The sequence below is a fragment of the Xenopus tropicalis genome, chromosome 9 (assembly GCF_000004195.4).
Source record: "Xenopus tropicalis strain Nigerian chromosome 9, UCB_Xtro_10.0, whole genome shotgun sequence".
Classification (NCBI taxonomy): Eukaryota; Metazoa; Chordata; class Amphibia; order Anura; family Pipidae; genus Xenopus; species Xenopus tropicalis.
Window position 1 is genome coordinate 35,533,535 of NC_030685.2, and position 22,390 is coordinate 35,555,924.

Below are 22,390 nucleotides of genomic sequence, written 5' to 3' on the forward strand. Positions count from 1 at the left end.
GATGGTGATGTCACCCGGGTTCTCTGAGAGGATAGGAAGTAGATGCGACACTTCCTGTTTATGGTGTCGGTCTGGGACCTGGGCAGGAAGTCGCGTAGTATCGCTAATGGCTCCCCTCTTGGAACATGAGAATCAGGTGTTTTTAGATCTCTTCCACGAGGATGGGCTTGTCATCACAGCCCGGGGCCTGGGTATTGACAGAATCCTGCAGAACTTCCTCAAGCTCTATTGTGATCCGGGGAATCTCGTCTTGGTGCTGAACACCAACACAGCAGAGGAGGTAAGATACCAGGCAGCTCTAAATAAGTGATCATAGCTAAAGGAAAAGTGGCAAAGTGTACAAAAGACTTCACCTGGTAAATGGTAACATAGATCTACTTCCAAAATGAAGTTGTTTTTTTTTTTTTTTACAAAAGCTATTTGTATAAGTATTGCAGGCATTGTTTATCACTTTAACATCTTTGGTTCTGACTCTTTAAAAAAATTAGCAGAAAACAGTTCCTTAAAGAGGTCTTTATGGTAGAACCTTTATGGAGGAACTATGGCTTCCATGTCAAGGTCCTTACTTAATTTGTTATATCTTGGGATTTCTTTCTATTTGGGGGTTTTAAGGTATGCTATGAAAGGGGCAGTTCACATTAAAGTTACACCAAAAATGAAAGTGTATAAAAGTAACTAATATATAATGTGCTGCTGCCCTGCACTGGTAGAAGTTGTGTGTTTACTTCAGAAAGTCTACTATAATTTATATAAATAAGCTGCTATGTAGCCATGGAGGCAGCCATTCAAAGGAGAAAAGGCACAGGCACATAGCAGATAACAGATAAAACACTATTGTATTCTACAGAACTTATCTGTTATCTGCTATGTAACCTGTGCCTTTTCTCCTTTTTTCCAGCTTGAATGGCTGCCCCGTGGCTACACAGCAGCTTATTATATAAATTATAGTAGTGTTACTGTAGCAAATACACCAGTTTTACCAGTGCAGGGCAACAGTGCATTATGTTTTTATTACTTTAAAGCTCTTTCATTTTTTGGTGTTACTGTTCCTTTAAGAAGGTAACAAGCATAGGTCTCCCCATAAGGGACCAATTAATTGTACCTTTCCGCTAATTAGAATACTGTTATTGACACATCGGTGTACTGCTTTCCCTTTTATATTAGCAAGATTAAAGTAAAACTACAGCTAAGGTCTGCATACTGTACATTCCTGGATTAACACAGAATTTTTTAGCAAAAGGTGAACAGCAGAGATTTTTTTTTGTTATAGAATTTTTTTTTCTTTTTCTTGCAGGAGTACCTTATAGACCAACTGAGATCAGAAGGTGTTACACACCTACCCCGCATTATTACTAATGAGGTTGCCACTGGGGAGAGATATGATGTCTACACACAGGGGGGTGTTCTGTTTGTCACAAGTCGAATTCTTGTGGTGGATTTTCTCACTGATCGGATCCCTGCAAACCTGATTACTGGTAAGTAGAAGTTATGGTAAGTGAATTATGATCACTTATTATGTACAGTATGTATTATTCACAACATCAAACCAATAGACTTGCAAAAGTCTTGGTTTCTGTTAAAAACCTGCCTGGAACAACTGCACTTCAGAGGGCTTCCCTTGACACTATTAGTTCTCTAAATTACATATATATTATATATTTTGGCTGTATTTATTGTTTGAAAGGGGTAAATGTGTGCTGTTGACATCATATAGAATAATGGAGGACACCTGACAATGCAGGACTTTGCTGCAAATAATTGTTTATTAGCGTGTTCCACTACATGTTTTGGGCAAAGCCCTTTTTAAATGTAGTGGAACACGCTAATAAACATTTATTTGCAGCAAAGTCCTGCATTGTCAGGTGTCCTTCATTATTCTATATGATGTCTATGGGTAATTTAGTGCTACAACAGGAGCACAGGAGTGATAGCCTGCCTGAGGGAGGTAGCGGAACTGGAATACTGGATTTGGAAGGATTTTGGTGTAAATGTGTGCTGTTCCGATATGAATTTAGCCTGATACAGTGTTTTCTCAGATTGACTGAACTGAGATTTACCTCAGTAGATATGGTACACATTTTATGAAAATAATAATTGTTTGAAGCATTCTTATTGTTCTATAGAAAGGGGTAGTTCAACTGTTTAAAAATTGCCTTTATGCTTTCTATTAGGTATGCACCGAATACACTTTTTTTGGATTCGCCGGAATACAGAACCGAATCCAAATCCTAATTTACATATGCTAATTAGGTTTTGGAAGTGTTACATATGGGAAAAAGTTTCAACTTCTGTGTTTATGTGACAAAAAGTCATGTGAATTTTAGGATTCAGATTCGATTTGGCCATGGATTTGGCAGAATCCTAATCCTGACGAAAAAGGCCAAATCTTGGCTGAATCCCAAACCGAATACAGGATTCGGTGCATCCATACTTTCCATTTAGCAAAAATCACGCCTTTTTAAAAATTTTTTTTTTTTAAAGAGAGTAATTATTCAGCTAATTGAGGCTCTGTGCCCAGAGAGTGAGGTCACTTTCATTTCTTCCAGAAATAGTCAGGGCAGTGCAAGCTTGAATTGCTACTTTGTATGTCCATTGTATGTTATATGTTCTCCTCCTTTTTTGTATATTGCTAATCAAATTGACAGCCAATAAAATTATTGATATGCAATGCAAAAGAAAAGAGGAATGGCATGCCCAGTAGTGGAAGATTGCGGTGCCCTGACTCTTCTTGAAGCCAATTTCCATGAGAGCTCCTGTATCTATGGCTTGGTACGCATTCTTTGTGAATGGCATGATGATTTGTTTCCCTCTTGTTTTATAGGACAAGAAAAGGCTAAGTCACTTGGGGGTGCCAAAATGTTAGGCACCCTCAAGTGACTTAAATCGCTTACCTTGTACCAGGGCTGGTGCCCCTGTTAGGAGAAAACAGCACCAGCCCGGGGTACCTGTCGAGAGCGCTTCCTCCTTCCTACTCGCGCTTCATCCCATTGTCCCGGACAAACGCATGCGCAGTAGAGCGAAAAGCCGACTTCTCTGTTATAGTTCGGCTTTTCACTCTTCTGCGCATGCGCACGCGAACGATCAGGAAGGAGGAAGCGATCGCTGCTATCCCGGGCTGATGCTGTTTTCTTTGTACAGGGGCACCAGCCCGGGGTAGAAGGTAAGCGATTAAAGTCACTTGGGGGTGCCTAACATTTTGGCACCTCCAAGTGACTTTGCCTTTCCTTCTCCTTTAAGGCTGAATGCAAGTGCCATATAATGTACAATTGAAAGTTATAACATGAACCAACTCTTGCCACTATAAAATAGTCCAGAATGACAGCAGTAGTATACCAGTTTTTGTATTACAAAATCATTTAGTTGCCCCATGTGTCATTAGCTTTAGCCCAATTAATACTGTGTTTATGTCTTGCAGTAGCCTCCCAATAATAGAGAAAGGAAACTGACCTGCACAAAAAGAATTATATGAAGTGTGTATATATAATATATACAATGTATATTTTACCTGTAGTGCAAAGCTGTGTATCTGCCACTAGATGTCCATATAACATTTGTTATCTCACAATTGCTCAGTTTATTGCTATCGTGTAAGTCTACAGTAAGGATTTAATTAACTACACAGGTATATAAGGGATTTTTGTCAAAGTATTCCAGCACCTTGAAAGAGAAGACCGATATGTGTCTAAAAGAGCATTCAGAAAGAGTTACTGGGGGCAAATGCAGAGACTTGGACCATAGATGTCTTAATGGTCATGTTGTCAGAACCAGCAGTGAAATTAATAGAAGGGAAAGATACAAAATGACTTTGAAATCATTTATTCATCCTCTTATATTTCTCCATCACTATAATATTTGGCATTACATTTTTTAATTGTATTAAAGCGGACCTGTCACCCTAAGAAATAAGTCAAAATTATTTTCTATATTGTTAGTTGAGAAAAATAAACTTTACTTACTCTATATAAATAATAGAAACCTTGTTTCCTTCCGTCTTGGAATTAATCAAAGCAAGCAGGCAGGCAGGCACCATTTTGTGGACACTGTTATGAAGGCAAGCTTTGTATCATGCCAAAATCTTGTTTATGTGCCAGAATGGGGGACCAGATGCCCAGGCCTATGCACTGGCTACACAGTTAGATGATGAGGAGGGAGGGGAAAGTGAGATGTGCAGTGACATCTAGGAAGTGCTGAATGGAAAGCTAAAGTTATTGTCTGCCCCGCCTCTATGCCTAAGGCATAGAGGCGGGGCAAGCAATATATGATTGACAGCTGTGATTTTTAAATGCCTTTATAATGGGTTTGGATGTGTTAATATAAAAATGAATTTGGGTTTCATGTTTAATTTGAACAGGACTTTTATTATACAGATTTTCATGTCTGGGTGACAGGTCCACTTTAAGAAATTAATTATTAGAACACAAATATTTTTAAGCTCTTGTAAATCACTGATTTGGCACATTATTAAAGCAGACATTTAGATAGCATCATTGGGTGATTTCAAGTCATTTACCTCCTACTCCAGGCCGGTGCTTCTTAAGGCCCCAGGCCCTTGTGTGCAGTGTGTCACCATTAATAGATATTTCAGATATTTCTTACATGCAGATATAGTGAATGGTCCACAAAAAAAAAAATGAGGTTCGATTTGCTACATTCCTGCTGGTCCAGAATCCATCAAGCAAATCTTAAAACACTGCCAAGTTGTTAGCATCCCCAAGTTATTCTAGTTGCTCATCTGCTTCCTAGGGAAATCTATTCTGATAGTAGTGCCACCATCTTTTTGCTTTGGTTAGAACATGAGCAGTACAGAATATTTTCATAGATTTATGTACTGCCCTTTTAGAATCAGTTCATGGCATTCCTGGGAGGTTGGAAAAATATGATGGTGCACCTCTCACCTGAATAAAGTATCTTGGGCCAATGTGTCTTTTGAAGAAGAGCGGCACCACCTTGGTTAGAGGTGAGCAATTAGAATCAATATGGGGGTGCATAATAACTTGGCATCTGCAGGTTTTGACATTACCAAATCATGTCATATTGTACATCATCAGAAGTATTCAGTGATTAATCAAATATTTGTCACTCTGTCATTCTAAATGCTACTATTAATATAATTCTTAGGTATCCTTGTTTATAAAGCACACAAGATTATAGAATCCTGCCAAGAAGCTTTTATACTACGCCTCTATCGCCAGAAGAATAAGCAGGGCTTCATCAAAGCCTTCACAGACAATCCAGTTGCATTTCACACTGGATTCTGCCAAGTGGAACGAGTAATGAGAAACCTGTTTGTTAAAAAGCTGTATCTATGGCCACGGTAAGCCTGCCATTTTTAGAATAAACAGCTAATTTATTATGCAGTTCTCTTAGCAGTAGCTAATATTGTAGTACAGTACATTTTATCGAGAAGGCAAATATAAAGGGACTTATTTATTAGTGTTCACTTATTTATTGTTTGGTAAGAATGAGTTCCTCCTGGTGAATATTAAAAATGATCCATGCCAACATGGGGGAAAAAAAATCTTGCATTAATGTGCACTGGGATAAAAAAAAAATTAATAGAGAGCTAGAGTGGAATTCTTAAAGCCAGTAGAGCAGGATAGTGTTTAGCTAGCTCAAGCACTTGAACACATTCTGGCTACTTAAAAAATGAATCTGCTTTGATGCATGTAATTTCATTATAGAAGAACTAACTTCCCCTAAACCTCAACCCTCTTACAGGCGCCATTTTGTTCCAGTACAGATTCACTTCTGTTACTTCACAGATGCGGATCTTGCAGAACCATGCGCTGTTTAAGCAGGTTCTGGACCTAGCTTTAACAGCGCCTGCTCCTGCAAGCCTAGTGTAGCTGAACTGAAAGAAGAGGATGCATAATGGAAGGGGATAGTTCCTGTGAACTCCGCTGTGCAACTTTGCATGTTTATGGCAGATTCATAAGTCTTGTTGTTTTTTTTAGTCCTCACACATATTACTACACTAAGGACACTTTTCAGTGTAATAGATGTTTATTGGAAAAGGGGAAGATGGTGGGAAGAGGAGGGGGGGTAAGATTTGGGAAGTCTTTAGTTCTCCTTTAAATGCTTTTCTATTGGCAACATTTTCCTGACAGTCAGGAAAATTCATAGTAAATGTTACAAAAATTATAACTACTAATCTTTTGCTGTCAAATAGTCTAATTAATTTTATCTGTCCCGTAAATGATTGGACACAATGTGAACAATGTGAAGAATCCTTAAGATTGACCAATTTAAATTTGCATAAAACTCTTAAAACTGACAACTTGGTCACAACATGGTCTCCTTTGAGATAATGCTGCAGAGACAGCGCTATAAGGGAGTAACTAAAACACTCAATTTTAGACGTGCAGACTTTGCCAGTATAAGGGCATCTCTGCAATGTGTCAACTGGGAAAGGCTTTTCATGGGGTTAGACACAGAAGGAAAATGGAACATCTTTAAAACATTGCTTTGTAGGTATACGCAACAGTATATCCCCCTAGTAAGCAAGGAGAGGCATCGCAAAGCAAAACCTTTATGGCTGAATAAAAGTGTTATTGTCGAGGTTGGTAAGAAAAAACGTGCTTTTAGGGCATTCAAGTTAGCTGGGACAGCAGAAACTTTCATCAGGTACAAGGAAGCAAATAAAGCATGCAAAAAAGCTATCAGGCAAGCTAAAATAGAGATGGAAAGGGATATTGCTGCTAGGAGTAAAAAGAATCCAAAATTATTTTTTAATTATGTGAATAGTAAAAAAATGAAGCAAGAAGGGGTGGGAACTTTATTATCACGGGGGGGTACGTTGGTTGATGAAAACGGGGAAAAAGCTGAAATTTTGAACTCTTATTTTTCATCTGTCTATACATCTGAGGAGCCAGATAATGAAGGCTTCCCTTGTAATATGCCCAGTTCTAGTAATTTAGCTACTGACGCATGGGTCACTCGGGAGGAAATTCAAAAGAGACTTGAACATGTAAAGGTAAACAAAGGTCCAGGGCCGGATGGGATTCATCCCAGGGTATTAAATGAGCTGAGCGCTGTGATTGCCAAACCTCTTCACTTAATTTTTCAGGATTCATTGAGGTCTGGCATGGTGCCAAGAGACTGGCGGATTGCTAATGTGGTGCCGTTATTTAAAAAGGGATCCCGTTCTCAGCCTGAAAACTATAGGCCTGTTAGTCTGACATCAGTAGTAGGAAAACTTTTGGAAGGGGTAATAAGGGATAGGGTACTTGAATACATTGCAGTTCACAATACTATTAGTTTGTGCCAGCATGGTTTTATGCGTAACAGATCTTGCCAGACTAATTTAGTTGCCTTTTATGAGGAGGTGAGTAGGAACCTTGATGCTGGAATGGCAGTTGATGTCATCTACTTGGACTTTGCTAAAGCGTTTGATACAGTACCTCACAGAAGGTTAATGATCAAATTAAGGAATATTGGCCTAGAACATAATATTTGTAATTGGATAGAGAACTGGCTGAAGGATAGAGTACAAAGAGTGGTTGTAAATGGAACATTTTCTAATTGGACCAGTGTGGTTAGTGGAGTACCGCAGGGGTCAGTCCTTGGGCCTTTGCTGTTTAACTTGTTTATTAATGACCTGGAGGTGGGCATAGACAGTATTGTTTCTATTTTTGCTGATGACACTAAATTGTGCAAAACTATAAGTTCCATGCAGGATGCTGCCGCTTTGCAGAGCGATTTGACAAAATTAGATAACTGGGCAGCAAACTGGAAAATGAGGTTCAATGTTGATAAGTGCAAAGTTATGCACTTTGGTAGAAATAATATAAACGCAAACTATCTACTGAATGGTAGTGTGTTGGGGGTTTCCTTAATGGAGAAGGATCTAGGGGTTTTTGTTGATAACAAGTTGTCTAATTCCAGGCAGTGTCATTCTGTGGCTACTAAAGCAAATAAAGTGCTGTCTTGTATAAAAAAGGGCATTGACTCAAGGGATGAGAACATAATTTTGCCCCTTTATAGGTCCCTGGTAAGGCCTCACCTTGAGTATGCAGTGCAGTTTTGGGCTCCAGTCCTTAAGAAGGATATTAATGAGCTGGAGAGAGTGCAGAGACGTGCAACTAAACTGGTTAAGGGGATGGAAGATTTAAACTATGAGGTTAGACTGTCGAGGTTGGGGTTGTTTTCTCTGGAAAAGAGGCGCTTGCGAGGGGACATGATTACTCTGTACAAGTACATTAGAGGGGATTATAGGCAGTTGGGGGATGTTCTTTTTTCCCATAAAAACAATCAACGCACCAGAGGTCACCCCTTTAGATTAGAGGAACGGAGCTTCCATTTGAAGCAGCGTAGGTGGTTTTTCACGGTGAGGGCAGTGAGGTTATGGAATGCCCTTCCTAGTGATGTGGTAATGGCAGATTCTGTTAATGCCTTTAAGAGGGGCCTGGATGAGTTCTTGATCAATCAGAATATCCAAGGCTATTGTGATACTAATATCTACAGTTAGTACTAGTGGTTGTATTTATAGTTTATGTATGTGAGTATAGATTGGTAGGTGTGGGTTAGGTGTGCTGGGTTTACTTGGATGGGTTGAACTTGATGGACACAGGTCTTTTTTCAACCCTATGTAACTATGTAACTATGTAACTATGTAACTTTGCAGAGTACGCCTGCCCCACCCTCAGAGCTACTGACATTAGATAGGGTTAAATTAGGCAAATAATATAATTCTTCTGCCTTTTCCAGTTGATTAGAATGTAGAATGTAAGGGGGATGTGGCCTGAAGAAAAAGTATACAGTGTTTCTTTACTGCTTTGCTATGATATACATTTAAAATTAGTTTAGATTTCTGTCCCATCATGTCTTTCAGTAGCAACTCCATAAGTTTGGTCACCCACTCTCTCTAAATTTTTAGAATCCGGTGCATTGGTTGCTGCTTTGTTTAAGCAGCAGCTAATGCATTTGCTGGATATTCTACTTAATTACAATAAAATATCAGATTACCTAAACTGCATTTTATACAAAAGTGACATATCAACTTTACAAATGTATATTCAATTTTACAAATTATATTGCGGGTAAATTTGTAATTGCAGCCCATCCTTAGCTGGAGATTTACAGGCTGGGCAAATACCGGCCGGGTGGTAACCCTATCCATATATGAAGCCCTTGGAATTGGCTGGCTGTCCAATATCTGGTTGAAAATTGGTATTTAAACTGAGCAGGGCAGACTGAAAACAAAGAGTCTTGTGTGTGCAGAGCTTTATGGCTTTTGCTGATCAATATGTGGCAATCACATGTGTCTACAAACATTTTCTCTGAAAATAGTGAAAGGAAAACAGTTGCATTAATGCTAGTGCCATTTATTTAAAATTCTGGCCATACCATGCTATAACTGAAACTATAAATTATTTATTTTATCACTTTAAGTATTTTTGAAATGATTAGACTTCAATACATACCATATATGGCCCGAAAAGAATGTTTTGCTGCAGCTTCATGGTAGCCTGTGTGAATTAGCCCCTAAGTTAAGATGTGGGTTTTAGGCCTCTGAGGTCATTTGTAATCAATAAGTGACCTACAGCAAGTAATAAAATACAATTGCTTGAATTAAGTCTTGTAAATAAAACCAACTGTATTTGTTTTTGTAATATTTAGACAAGACTCAAACAATTTGCTGTTAGATAATATCAGTGTTATTATTTGGGCTGTTCTGATTTACTTGTTTGCGTGCTGTTCCTTCACATGTACTTGCAGAACGCATTGGTCAGGAAAGAGGAAAACTGTGCCAGATCTTGGTGTTTGTTTCTTATTCGAAATGGCAGGGTCTCTTCGTTAGAGGTTTAAGTAACCAGAAATAAATCATAGCAGGCAAGAAACAACTTGGCTCTTGTACAGAATACACTCTCTGCTCCACTTTGAAGTTGAGAAAAGAAGGAGCTGGCAAAACAATCCATTTGTATGAGCCCGGCAGAAAGAGATAAAGCGAATATATGTTTTCTCTTTTATAAGACACAGACATATAGTTATCATTAAAATAGAATTATATATTTATATCAAATAAGCTATTTGGGATATGCTCTTAAACTGAACCAATTTAGCCACTTCTAATGTGCCACAGTGCAAAGATCTGATTGGTTAACCCTCAAGGGAGTCCAAGGGGTGTTTCTGGCTGATTAGCTCTGCACAGACTGATGCCATTATTGGCTGAGGGACTTTAAACAGACCTGATCAAAATGTTTTCCATGACACACATGGTGATTTCTGAGCCAGCAGTATACTACTTTGTAGTTTATAACAGATATCTGGCTAAAAACACCTGAATGTGTAAATGTCAAGTGGCAGCATTTAACTTCTTTCAGCAGAAACAGACATCTATAAGATGGTCACACACAAAAACCTAACTTAAGGTGGCCATACACGGGCTGATTTCAGCTGCCGATATTGGTCCTTTAGACCAATTTGCACCACCGGCGGCCTGAAATTGGCAAGATCTCCATTTTGCAGGTTTTATTTTTCTGTCGGATTGGAGGCCGCGTCAGCTTGTTGATGTGATCCCAAATCCAACAGTGCCTATGCCTGCTGTCACCCTAGGGTCCAATGATCAAATTAGCCTGATATAGCTCAGCTGTAGGTGGGCATATTGGGAAAAGATTCACTTGCTTGGCAACCTCGCCAAATGAACGGATCTTACCGTGTATGGCCACCTTTAGTCCATGGGACTAAGAGAAGAGGATGATCCTAACAGAGAAAGACAACCCTTTAAAGCAGTGATCCCCAACCAGTGGCTCGTGACATGTTGCTCTCCAACCCCTTGGATGTTGCTCCCAGTAGCCTCAAAGCAGATGATTATTTTTGAATTCCTGGCTTTTGGGCAAGTTTTGGTTGCATAAAAACCAGGTGTACAGACAAACAAAGCCAGTCCACATAGGCTGCCAGTCCACATAAGGGCTACCAAATAGCCAATAACAGTCCTTATTTGGTACCCCCTGGAACATGTTTTATGGTTGTGCTGCTCCCCAAGTCTTTTTACATATGAATGTTGCTCACGGGTAAAAATCGTTGGGGATCCCTGCTTTAAAGGGTAATCGAAAAAAACTCTTACAGGCAATTATGAATAATATGTGGTGCTGGTTTTACGTTGGTCTAAAGATGAATACTATCTGTAAAACTGGCCCTTGGGCTTCCTATAGATTCTCTCAGGTCCCTGTTCGTGTTGGGGGGTGTGCATATCTTAACGGTCCCTGCCAGAAGCAAATTAGGGGGGGAGTAGGCAATCACAGCCCTGCAGTCACACAAGCAAAGAAAGGCTTCAGTTCTCTATCAGGTCAGCCTAGCTGCTGATTGGTTCTTGTGCTACAGTGCAGTGTTGTGAGTGTCGCAGGGCCCCTGCACAGCCTGGGAAAGGAAGCGGCAGGAAGTGGAACAGATTGGCAGGACTAGTAGGGTTTCTGGAGAAATCTTCAATAAATCTAAATCTACTTTTTATAGCATGTTCCTACTGAGTATGTGCTCAAAGTGCACCTATCACCCTTACATTATTTTCCCCACCAGAGGTGCTAGCCCGCACTACGGTTGGGGGGGAAACAAATTTTTTTTTTTTAAAAGAAAAAAAACTCCCCCCGCCAGCGCAGGAGCTCCCAGTGTGGGCGGCGGCCATGTTGGTTGGCACGATTGCATATTATAAGTGATCTCCCTGCTCGCTATTTGGAAGGCATAAGCACCTATTAGATTTTAAACATTTTCTCATAAACAAGTTTAAATATGTTAACCCTTTCAGTGCCTGTCACAAGTTGGAATGCACATTTTTCCAATACAACAAATAAGAATCTGAAAACACACTTTGCAGACAGCACAGTGGTGAATGCTAAGCTTTTTGTATTAAATGAATGCTTCTTGTGGTGGTTCTTGTAATACAATAGATGTAAAATTCTTGAAATATTATAATTAATTTTTAATTATAACTTCTAATATTAACATTTCTAATCATATACCACTTCCCCACCCCCGAAGAAAAGACCCAGCATGCCTTCTGTGGCTAGGCGCATTATTAAAATGTATATGGAAAGAATCATTTAGCAGCTGAGCAAATGAAAGACCCACTGACTTAAAGAGTGTTTGTATAAGGCAAGTGCCATGCGTATATAAATATGTATAGAATTGGTGGAACATTACACTATTGTTAGTTTTGATATATATATAAATACTTGAAAATGACTAGTCCAGAACTCTAATGTGGTTTTATTCAGGGAAAAACTTTGAAGCCACATTAAAGCAAGCAAGGAGAAATGATTCTATCTGCAAGGCATTGCTGGCATCTCCTGCAGGCACAGTATTAACCATAGCATACTTAGAATGTTTTTCTTGCATATTTTAGTCAACTGGCAAGATTATATTTCACACTGTTACAACACCATAGTAATAGATTTCACTCTCTGATGAGGTCACTTGTGTTCATTAACACATGGGTAAATTACAAAATGGGCATTTTATGATGGGGTAACTCACAAAGAGTTAATACCCGTAATACCTACCAAAGTTAAGTTTCCGCTATCCCTAGGTCTGGCCTAATTATGAAAGCTTATAGATTAATATCCTATATTCAAGGTGCAATGCTGTACTTGAAAGGGGAAGATCCACTTTGAATATTCAAAAAAATGGGTCATCCTATGTTATGTAATTAGGAGCCTTTTAAATGCTATTCAAAGTGTGTCTGCCCCCCCCCCCCCGATAGAAACCAATAAAATCTTTTATTTTATTTTCTAAGTTGTTAGACTAACCAAAACTGACTTCTGATTTGTTGCTACAAGTAACTGTACTGGTGCAAATCTTCTTAATGTTGCTATGAAGGCTTGTATGTTCGACTATTCTAACTTTTCCAATTGTTCCCCATTGTTTTACATTTATTACTGTCTTTTTTTGTAGCTAGAAATATTCTAGCCTAATTATATTTTGCCTGCTAATCCTCTTAACCATTTTTTTTCTTATCTAGGTTCCATGTATCTGTAAATTCCTTTTTAGACAAGCATAAGCCAGAAGTCGTTGAGCTGCACGTCTCCATGACCCCTGCCATGCTAGCCATCCAGTCTTCCATATTAGATATAATGAATGCTTGCTTAAAAGAACTCAAGCGCTACAATCCAGCACTAGAAGTAGAAGATTTATCCTTGGAAAATGCTATCGGAAAAGCTTTTGACAAGGTGGTATTTCTAGATCTTTTTTAATTTGTCTGCTTTTAGATTGTGTTTGGCATAGCCAGTAGAAATATTTAGCACATGCTTTACAAATTTTATTCAAATGTGATGCTTTTAGCATTGTATGTATGTATATCTTTATTTATAAAGCGCTACTTATGTACGCAGCGCTGTACAGTAGAATTCATTAATACAAACAGGGTGTTAATAAGATAATAATAGATAAATATAAAGTATAACAATAAATACAGATAAATACAGCTGCAATAAGTTAAGAGTCGAGGACACAAGAGGAAGGAGGTCCCTGCCCCGTAGAGCTTACAATCTATATGGGAGGGTAACTAACAGACACAAATAGGCAAATATAAGTGCTAAGCATTGTTTTTTTTATAATATAGCAAGGATGTGTTATTCAATGGCTTGCATAGAATGTTAAATCATTTACTTCTATCTATGCCACAATAGAACTTATGGTCTAATCTCCTTAACACTTGAACAAAACTCACTCACTCAGAGATAAATAGGTCAACCACTACAATAAGTCCCCATATGTAACTTATTTAGCCTATTCACATAACAAAAGAGTATGACAGTCTACTTCCAGAAGGCACAATTACTCTAATTCATACTAGGGGTGCTCTGTAATATCAGTGACCCCCAAACAGTGGCTCCTGGGCAACATGTTGCTCGCCAGCCTTTGGGCTGTTGCTCCCAGTGTCCCCAAAGCAGGTGGTTATTTTTGAATTCCTGACTTAGTGGCAAGTTTTGGTTGACTATAAACAACATGTACTACCAAACAAAGCCTCTTGTAGGCTTATATAGTAGGAGTGTTCTAGACTGCACAGCAGGCACTTTTCTGTCAGTGTAGATAGACTCCTAAGCATCTTCTCTTGCAGGTCATAGCACATCAAACAGCAATGTATTTTTTTTCTCCACTAGAGATGAAAATTACATGGTCAGTGCACACTGAAATGGAAGGCATCTACTTGTCCGTACACACAGTACATTCAAACATAGTGTTGCCCCATGTGTGCACTGACTGACAAATGCAGTATTGTGCTCTGGTTATATTTTTGTAACCTATTTTGGTTTCCCATAGACTATTCGTCACTACTTAGATCCACTGTGGCATCAGCTTGGAGCAAAGACCAAGTCCTTGGTCCAGGACTTGAAAATTCTTCGTACGCTATTACAGTATCTATCACAGTATGACTGTGTGACTTTCCTAAACCTTTTGGAATCAATGAAAGCAAGTGAAAAGGCATTTGGGCAGAATTCAGGTAATTTTTCTATTTAAAATTACCTTTCATCCTGCAGGTGGCAGGGATTTGCTGTATGCTTATATAGTTATATAGCCAGTGTAGAAGTTAATCAGTTAAAAGAACTTGGACATTAAGTCAAATAAGTCACCTGCAAACTACATGTATTAAATGGCACTGTACTTTTTTAATTGTAATTTTGTACTTAGTCCTTCTTGCTTTTCTATATCTCTAGCCTTCAACACCATGATTAAGGGATGAGCACTTCTCCTAGGTATTCTTATTTAGGGGGCATGAGTACAAATCTTAGAAAACTAAAACAGGAGTAGTTTGCAAGACAGTTGGAGTGGTTTCAGACACAACAGGTGCATGTCCGTGTGTAAAAGTCTGGCTGGGGAAAAACAGGAGCATGGTCTAAATTGTCCTGACCGTCCTACAAAACACTGCATGGTAGCTTTATCAGAAGACATCGACTGTATGCTCCTTTCATACTCATTCCAAAGAAAAGAGTGGACTCCTCAGTGTTTCTGCTACTAGATAGCAGTCTGTTTTTGAGACTTTATCAGAATGCTTCTCTTGAGACAATATAATTGTTTCTGTCATATAAAATCAGATAGACAGGGGACCTGTTCTGCCTCCAAGATATGCTTGTATTCCTCAGTGTCTTTTTTAAGATATAATAAAATCATGAAACGCTACTTAAAAATGTGCATTTTTAAAAAAAATACCTTTTCTTTGATTATTTGTAAGGTTGGCTGTTTCTTGACTCAAGCACCTCTATGTTTGTGCATGCTCGAGCCAGAGTCTACCATGTTCCTGACTCCAAGGCAATTAAGAAGTCAAAACAGTCAGATTCAAATGAAAAGCAAGGTAAGTAATTTGCATTCCACATATCATGTTTTGTTGGGCCTGCAGAATTTTTTTGTGGCTCTGAATAAATATATAAAGAAAATATTGGTTTTCAGCAATAATTCTTCCACTGCCCTGGTTGCCCTAAATGTTAAAGGAGTTTAGATGTTATAAATTATATTTATATAAACCTGATGTATAGAAATTTTTAGCAGTTCCAAGCATGGCATGTGTTTTTTTGTCCGTGTTTATAACATGTTTATATGACATTTCTTCAAATATGTCGCCTTCAATAAATATACTAAAAATAGCAGAATGATTTGCACTTCACTGGTATTTTTAATATGACTTTTAATATGTATTTTTTCAGATGGAAAAAAGGAACTGGTGTTAGAGAATAACCCAAAATGGGAAGCATTAAGTGAAGTCCTAAAAGAGATTGAACAGGAAAACAAGAACAGTGAGGCTCTGGGAGGGCCAGGTGAGCTTGTGGGGGTGAAAGAAATGCGGTCTGGGAACAGGGTGTTATTTCTGTTTTTTGCATATTTGTTTATGCATAAAATATGCCATAGCAACCCAATCATACATAGCACATTTATTAACAAGCAAAATGTTTGCACTGCTTTAGAAGGCACATGTAGTCCTGTTGTGAAAGGATGTGCCACGTCTAGTAATTTATCTAACACATACATGTTTTATAGACTTATTCTGTATTTTACCCCGTAATATTGTTCTGCGCTCACACCTGCATCTTCTGAGAGAGAAATGTATTTTGCCTTTAAAGGACATGTAAAACCCACAAACAAATATGTAATCAGTGAACAGCCTCTTTGAAATCTTTCAATACCTGCCAAACTGGTTGTCCAGAGGTTAATAGTAAGGCTGCAACATCTCCTTAATCATTTAGATTTCATTCTCTTCCTGTAACCCACACCTTGCCCCCCCCTCGGGAATTTGCTATGATTTCTGGCATGCCAGACATGCTCAGGTGTTCTAAGCTCAGATTACTAAACACGCCCCCCAGTCTAGCAGCCAGTAAAGAGATGGCATTGTTGATTCCCATAGAAACTCAGCTCTAGCTGTCTGCTTCAATTTATTTCTCCTAACTTTCTCTCCTGAGCTCAGCTCAAACAAAGCAGAATTTTTATCAAAGACAGTTCTGCCTGTGTGAACCTGTATTCTTGATCAAATGTATGCTGAATAAGGGTCTTTGTGTGTGTGTATGCTGTTTGCAGATTTATATATATATGTATCTGAGGAGTCATAAAATCATATTTCAATGTGGATCTAGAGCCATACCATACATACATTATAGGGTTCCTTGTAGGGTTAGTGTTATTGATGACGAAATGATAATGATGCCTTCCTGATTTTTCTTTATATTTATTTGTGTACAAGGTCGAGTGCTAATTTGTGCCAGTGATGACCGAACTTGTGCCCAACTTAGGGAATACATAGCTGTTGGGGCAGAAGCACTTTTAGAGAGACTTTACAATAAAACCTTTGGGAAGGATGAAAAAGCGTCAGAGGTTTGGATGAAAAGGAGGAAAGCCATAACGGCTAAAGGTAGTAACAAAAGCATGAAAACATCCCTTCCCAAGAAGCCGAAAGAGGGCAAATCTAAACAGAAAAAAAACAATACAAAAACAGAACTGACTTTAACACAAATGATAGGAAAAGAAGAGGAAGATGAAGTGGGGAAAGATGATGTGGAAAGTGTGAGTCAAGAGAGCAGCTTTGAGGAACCAAAGTATGAAGACCTCCAGCTGAATTTGCCTTCAGATTCCTATTATGGCATTTTGAAAGAGCCACTTACTGTTATTCACCCTTTGCAAGGTTGTAGTGACTCCTATGGGCTAACAAGGGTTCTGCATGAAATTGAGCCGAGATATGTAGTTCTTTATGATTCTGAGCTAAGCTTTGTTCGTCAGCTTGAAATTTACAGAGCAAGCAAACAGAAACCTTTAAGGTATGTAACCAGGCCACAATGTTCTTAACTGCATACAATCCCAATTTCTTTCATAGAGTAAGCTTTACTAAATTGAAAACCCGGTAGTATAATTAATAGGAACTGGTTAGCTAATCTAACCTCATCTGTAGTGTTTTTAGCTTCTACTAGTATCTAGAGGTGTACTGCAACAATGCAATGTATTCTATATATTGCTTAAAACAGAGCATTGGGGTCTGCTTTAGTGCAAAAAGATTTAGAAATTTATGCTAAAATATTTAGTTACTGGGATTGAAGATCATATAGTAACCAAATTTAGCCCTTATGCTATAATATGTATGTTATGCTTTTATTCCTTACACTTGGATTTTCTCAATTTTTTAAGGGTATACTTCCTTATCTATGGAGGTTCCACAGAAGAGCAGCGTTACCTGACATCTTTGAGGAAGGAAAAGGAGGCCTTTGAGCAGCTAATTCGGTATAAACATACATGCCTATGTGCTAGCCAAATACACCACCATTACACATTTAAGTGTATCTTATTTAGTCTAAAACAAGGGCATATTTTGCCCTAATTAGCATCTTACCCAAAAAGTGTTTAATCTAGTAATAGCCAAGAAATCAGAAAAAAATGAGAATAAAGATAATCATTATAGATACTAGAGATTATAGTCTTAAAGGTGGGCTTAAAATTATTTTGCTGATGATTTTGCAATCATTATTGAATGGAGAGTTTAAGTTGCAAATGAATCATTTGATTTGCTGAAAGATAAACACTAATTACAAATTGGGTGTTTTCTTCTGTGTGCTTTATAGAAGGGTTATAGAAGGGTCACTGTTGACCCAGTTGGTGAATAGGTTTGTTCATATTTTGTGGCATTTAAAACCCACGTCTACAGCTTTCCAAGTTTTATGTTCGCACTTCATTTTCACTTGCATACATTGTTTTGTGTGCAGAGAGAAAGCCAGCATGGTGATTCCTGAGGAGAGAGATGGGCGAGATGATACCAATCTAGACCTTCAGAGAGATGTAACATCCACTTTTGACTCTGCTGACACAAGAAAAGCTGGTAAATACAAAGGCTTCACTGTTGGACAGTACCGTATGGATTTTTCTTTATATTATTTAGTTGCTGCATACTTATTAGCCAAGGGTGACTTGGACTTATGAAGGTAACCTAGGGGAACATTATTGACTATATTGGCTTGCTTAACTTGTAAACATGCCCTGTATGCAGCTATCCACATAAATGAGCTAAAGCAGTTCCTCCTTTTTTTTTGAAACATTGATGAAGGTTATGGTTTAATGGAGTAATGTTAGTGTGCATAACTCCATCTGTTTTATTTGTTTCTTGAATTTATAAAGAAGTGCAGATACTGCAATATTTGTTTCACAGCTTTGTGCAGCAGCATTAGCCAATGCACAAAGATGCAGGCCAGAATTTATTACGTTTGCAACATCAGCTAAATAATTTTGGCTCTGTTTATAATCCTCCCCAGCCATGTGCTGCTTTTTGTTCTCCTCTTCATGGAACAAGGGCCTCAAACCAATTTCCACTACACTGGGATTTGCTTTTTGTCTTTGTTTTAAAGGGACACTGTCATCCATAATGGTTCTGTTTAAAGCTAATTCTGTTATTAGTTTGTTGTTGGCATTTGCAGGCTCATCCGGTGCACCACTGCTCTCCACTTGGGGCAGCATCAGACAAACTGTCCCCATCACACAGCAGCTTATTTATATAAACTGTAGTAGTGCTTCTGAAGTAAATACGCAGTGATTATGAGATCAGTGTAACTGTATATTATAGTTAAATGCAAACATATCCCTTTCAGTTTTTGGTGTTAATGCTATTTTTTTTTTTATTATAATGAGCATTTTGAATGTTTTTTCAAGCTTAAACTAATTTTTAATGATCTTTACTTTTGTGTTTCTTTTTGTAGGAGGACAGGTGCAGAATAACGTGCAACAAACCATTATTGTTGATATGCGTGAGTTCCGTAGCGAGCTTCCATCTTTAATTCATCGCCGTGGAATAGATATAGAACCAGTTACTTTGGAAGTGGGAGATTATATTTTAACACCTGATATATGTGTTGAGAGAAAAAGTGTAAGTGATCTGATTGGCTCTCTAAACAATGGCAGATTATACACTCAATGTGTTTCTATGTGCCGTTATTACAAGAGGCCTGTTCTTCTTATTGAGTTTGATCCCAACAAGCCATTTTCTCTAGTGTCAAAGAACTCCATTCACCAAGAAATCTCAGTTAATGATATCACATCCAAAATCGCTTTACTCACCCTTCATTTTCCACGACTGCGTATCCTTTGGTGCCCTTCCCCCTATGCCACAGCAGAGCTGTTTGAGGAGCTGAAGCAGAACCGTCCTCAACCTGATTCTGCAACTGCAATGGCTATTACTGCTGATTCAGAAAGCTTACCAGAGTCTGAGAAGTACAATCCAGGCCCTCAGGACTTTCTTCTAAAAATGCCAGGGGTAAATGCCAAAAATTGCAGGGCCATCATGAAACATGTAACAAGTATTGCAGAACTGACAACCCTGTCTCTGGAAAAACTGACAGAAATTCTAGGAAATTCTAACAATGCTAAGCAACTTTATGAATTTATGCGCACCTCATATACAGAGGCTGTTTCTCAGGGAAAAGCAAAAAGGTGACGTATTCAAACAGGATAAACTAATTTTAAATGTATTAAATACCTACCTCCTGTATCTATCTCCAAAACCAATTCTTCCGGATGTGGCTGAATGGAATCAAAGTCCTATCTTGCAAATGCAAATGAATACAGTTCAGAAGGGAAATCGTGCTTGTGCAGCATTTTATGTAATCACATGATCTAAAAGTCATGTGATTTTTTTAGGGTTCAAAATTTGGTTTGGGCAGGCACTAGGATTTGGACGAATCCCAAACTCAGTCCAAGATTTAGTTCATGCCTAATTCCTAACCACTCCCCCATGGTTGTGCGATCCATGGTTTTCTTGTTATGAATTTTACACAAAAGGAAAAAAACTGATAGTAGCAGAAAATTTCCATTACTATTATTTATTTTGTTGAATGCACATTTGATGACTTTGCAGAAAAGGTTCAAAAACAAGCAGTGGCTATATTACCCCAATTTGTTTCTTTAAAGGGGATCTATAGTTAGAAAAAGTGTGCTGGTGCCCCCACTGTAGAATAAGACAAAGAACCTGAAGGTTAAATGGGAACCATCATTATTATATTAATACAATAAGCTTTATTTTTTTCTATATATGTAAATATATATTTATTTATTTCAATGATTGATTAACCAGTACATCAAATTGTTTGTTGCAGGAAAAATAGTTTAGGTCATGAAAACAGTCTAATAAAAATGTGATTTAACAACTCTAGGAATAATAAATGCATTTATACTTTTATACTGCACTGAGAGAATTTATTAGAATCCATACTTAGCTAGAGGATTGCTAACTGCAGTAGTTTGTTTGTTTTTAACTAGTAGCCTGGTGGCTACTATTTTATTAGCCACGATAAGTAACTGCTACTACTGCCCTGCTACTGCAGGCGACTAATCTCCCTGCAATGCCATCCCACTGGCAAGAATATAAATCGCCAGTGGGATGGCATACGCGCCGCTACGATTTCCCGAAGTTGCCTCTCAAGGAAATTTCAGGCGACTTCGGGAACTCATATCAACGCGTATGCCATCCCACCGGCGATTTACATTCTTGCCAGTGGGATGGTATTGGGGTGAGATTAGTCGCCCGCAGTAACGAAGATTTGTCGCAGGGCGGCTCATCTCCCCTTGTGCCACTGCCCTAAGGGAGGTGGCAGACGGGAAGATTAGTTGCCCGCGATAAATCTTTGCTATCGCAGGCGACTAATCTCCCGAAGACGCACAGAGCTGCTTAGTAGCAGCAATGTGTCACGGCTACTAAACAGCAGAAAGTACCGTGCCATAGACAGTACTGAGAATTGCCTCTGCTAAAACAGACGTAGAGACCATTATCAGTAAATCAGCATTGTCTATTTTAGAAGCGGTGACAAGTAGCTGGTACTAGTAGCTCTGTGTGTCTTAAGTGTAGCAACCTGACTTGTGGAACGATGTACTACCTTTCTTTTCTATTGTCTCTTTATGTAAATTACATGCTTTTAGATTGGAATAATAAAAGTTATGTTTTAATTATGACATGCTTTATATGAGCTGTTACACTTCTAAATACGTATTTGTCGCACCAAAAAAGTGACATGGTATGGCATGCATGCTTCCTATCTGCTCTTCCAAAAAAGGCTTTTAGATCTGTATTTGTCTGTGTAAGTGTCAGACTAAATAGTTACAAATATAAAATAAAACTTGTGGATATAATTTTATAAATGTAATCTTTTCAGACAAGGTGGAAGTATTTCTTACATTTAATGGAGAACTAAATGTTGTACCTTATTTTTTGGGCTTCTGTATTAGTGCAGGTCAACCACAGCCCTTTGGCAGGGAAAATATTTCTTTGCCTCCAAAGATGTCCCCAGTAGCTCCCCATCTTCTTTTCTGCTGCTTCAGTGCACATGCTCTGTGCTGCTTTTCAATTACCTGATCTTAGGGACTGACTCACAAAATAAACTGTATGTATATAAATTAGGCTGATTAGTAATTAATACTGATCATAAGTACATGGCAGCTCTGAAACCAGTGCACTTATCATGACAAATTAACAGTCAGCCCTGTAGCATCAGCTTATATGACAGACAAACCTTATTTTCTGCTTAATTATTTGCACAAACCCCCCTTAAGATTAACTTAAACTTCTGAAACTTTAGGCTAGTGCAGTAAATACAGTATATAAAATGTGGCATATTTACCAATATTCGTGTTTAGGATTTAGTTCTCCTTTAAGGTGCACATTTTGCCTCCACGTTTGTCCATGTCCAGCAAGCTTGCTGAATAACGTAGCAAAGCACAACAACGTTTAATGCAGTTATATCCTTAATCTATTGCACTGGAATAAAATATACTTCCAATTATATTCTTGGTCTGATTTTTGCCTCTGTTTCTTTTTTTTTTTTTTTTTTTTTTTTTATAGTTTATAGAAATCAATTTCTAAAACCTGTTAACCTGCTAAGCTTTACAGAGTGGTATTTTTTATATGCACACAACATATTTCTATGTATTGTGCAGGATATGTACTGTA

The 22,390-nt window shown here is 38.3% G+C and overlaps 1 protein-coding gene across 2 annotated transcripts; it reads left to right on the forward strand.

Annotated features, from left to right (window-relative positions):
• Positions 1-21: 21 nt before the first annotated feature.
• On the forward strand, positions 22-20,833 carry ercc4 (excision repair cross-complementation group 4). 2 transcript variants are annotated; one of them, XM_002935474.5, is made up of 11 exons: positions 22-280; positions 1,295-1,475; positions 5,119-5,314; positions 12,953-13,160; positions 14,254-14,434; positions 15,164-15,283; positions 15,633-15,743; positions 16,661-17,231; positions 17,596-17,688; positions 18,168-18,280; positions 19,152-20,833. In XM_002935474.5, the coding sequence occupies exons 1-11, from the start codon at positions 107-109 to the stop codon at positions 19,883-19,885; spliced, it is 2,682 nt and encodes an 893-aa protein (XP_002935520.3). In that variant the 5' UTR covers positions 22-106; the 3' UTR covers positions 19,886-20,833. The 2 variants fall into 2 exon arrangements, with proteins under 2 accessions (XP_002935520.3, XP_031749015.1); XM_031893155.1 differs by lacking the exon at positions 22-280 and adding an exon at positions 3,416-3,470 and having other exon boundaries at positions 1,411-1,475.
• Positions 20,834-22,390: the final 1,557 nt, after the last annotated feature.

Coding starts and splice junctions, on each gene's coding strand:
- ercc4 (XM_002935474.5), top strand. CDS start 107: ATGGCTCCCCTCTTGGAACATGAGAATCAGGTGTTTTTAGATCTCTTC. Junction 17,689..18,167: donor GCCTTTGAGCAGCTAATTCG/GTATAAACATAC, acceptor TTTTGTGTGCAG/AGAGAAAGCCAGCATGGTGA. Junction 18,281..19,151: donor TGCTGACACAAGAAAAGCTG/GTAAATACAAAG, acceptor TTCTTTTTGTAG/GAGGACAGGTGCAGAATAAC.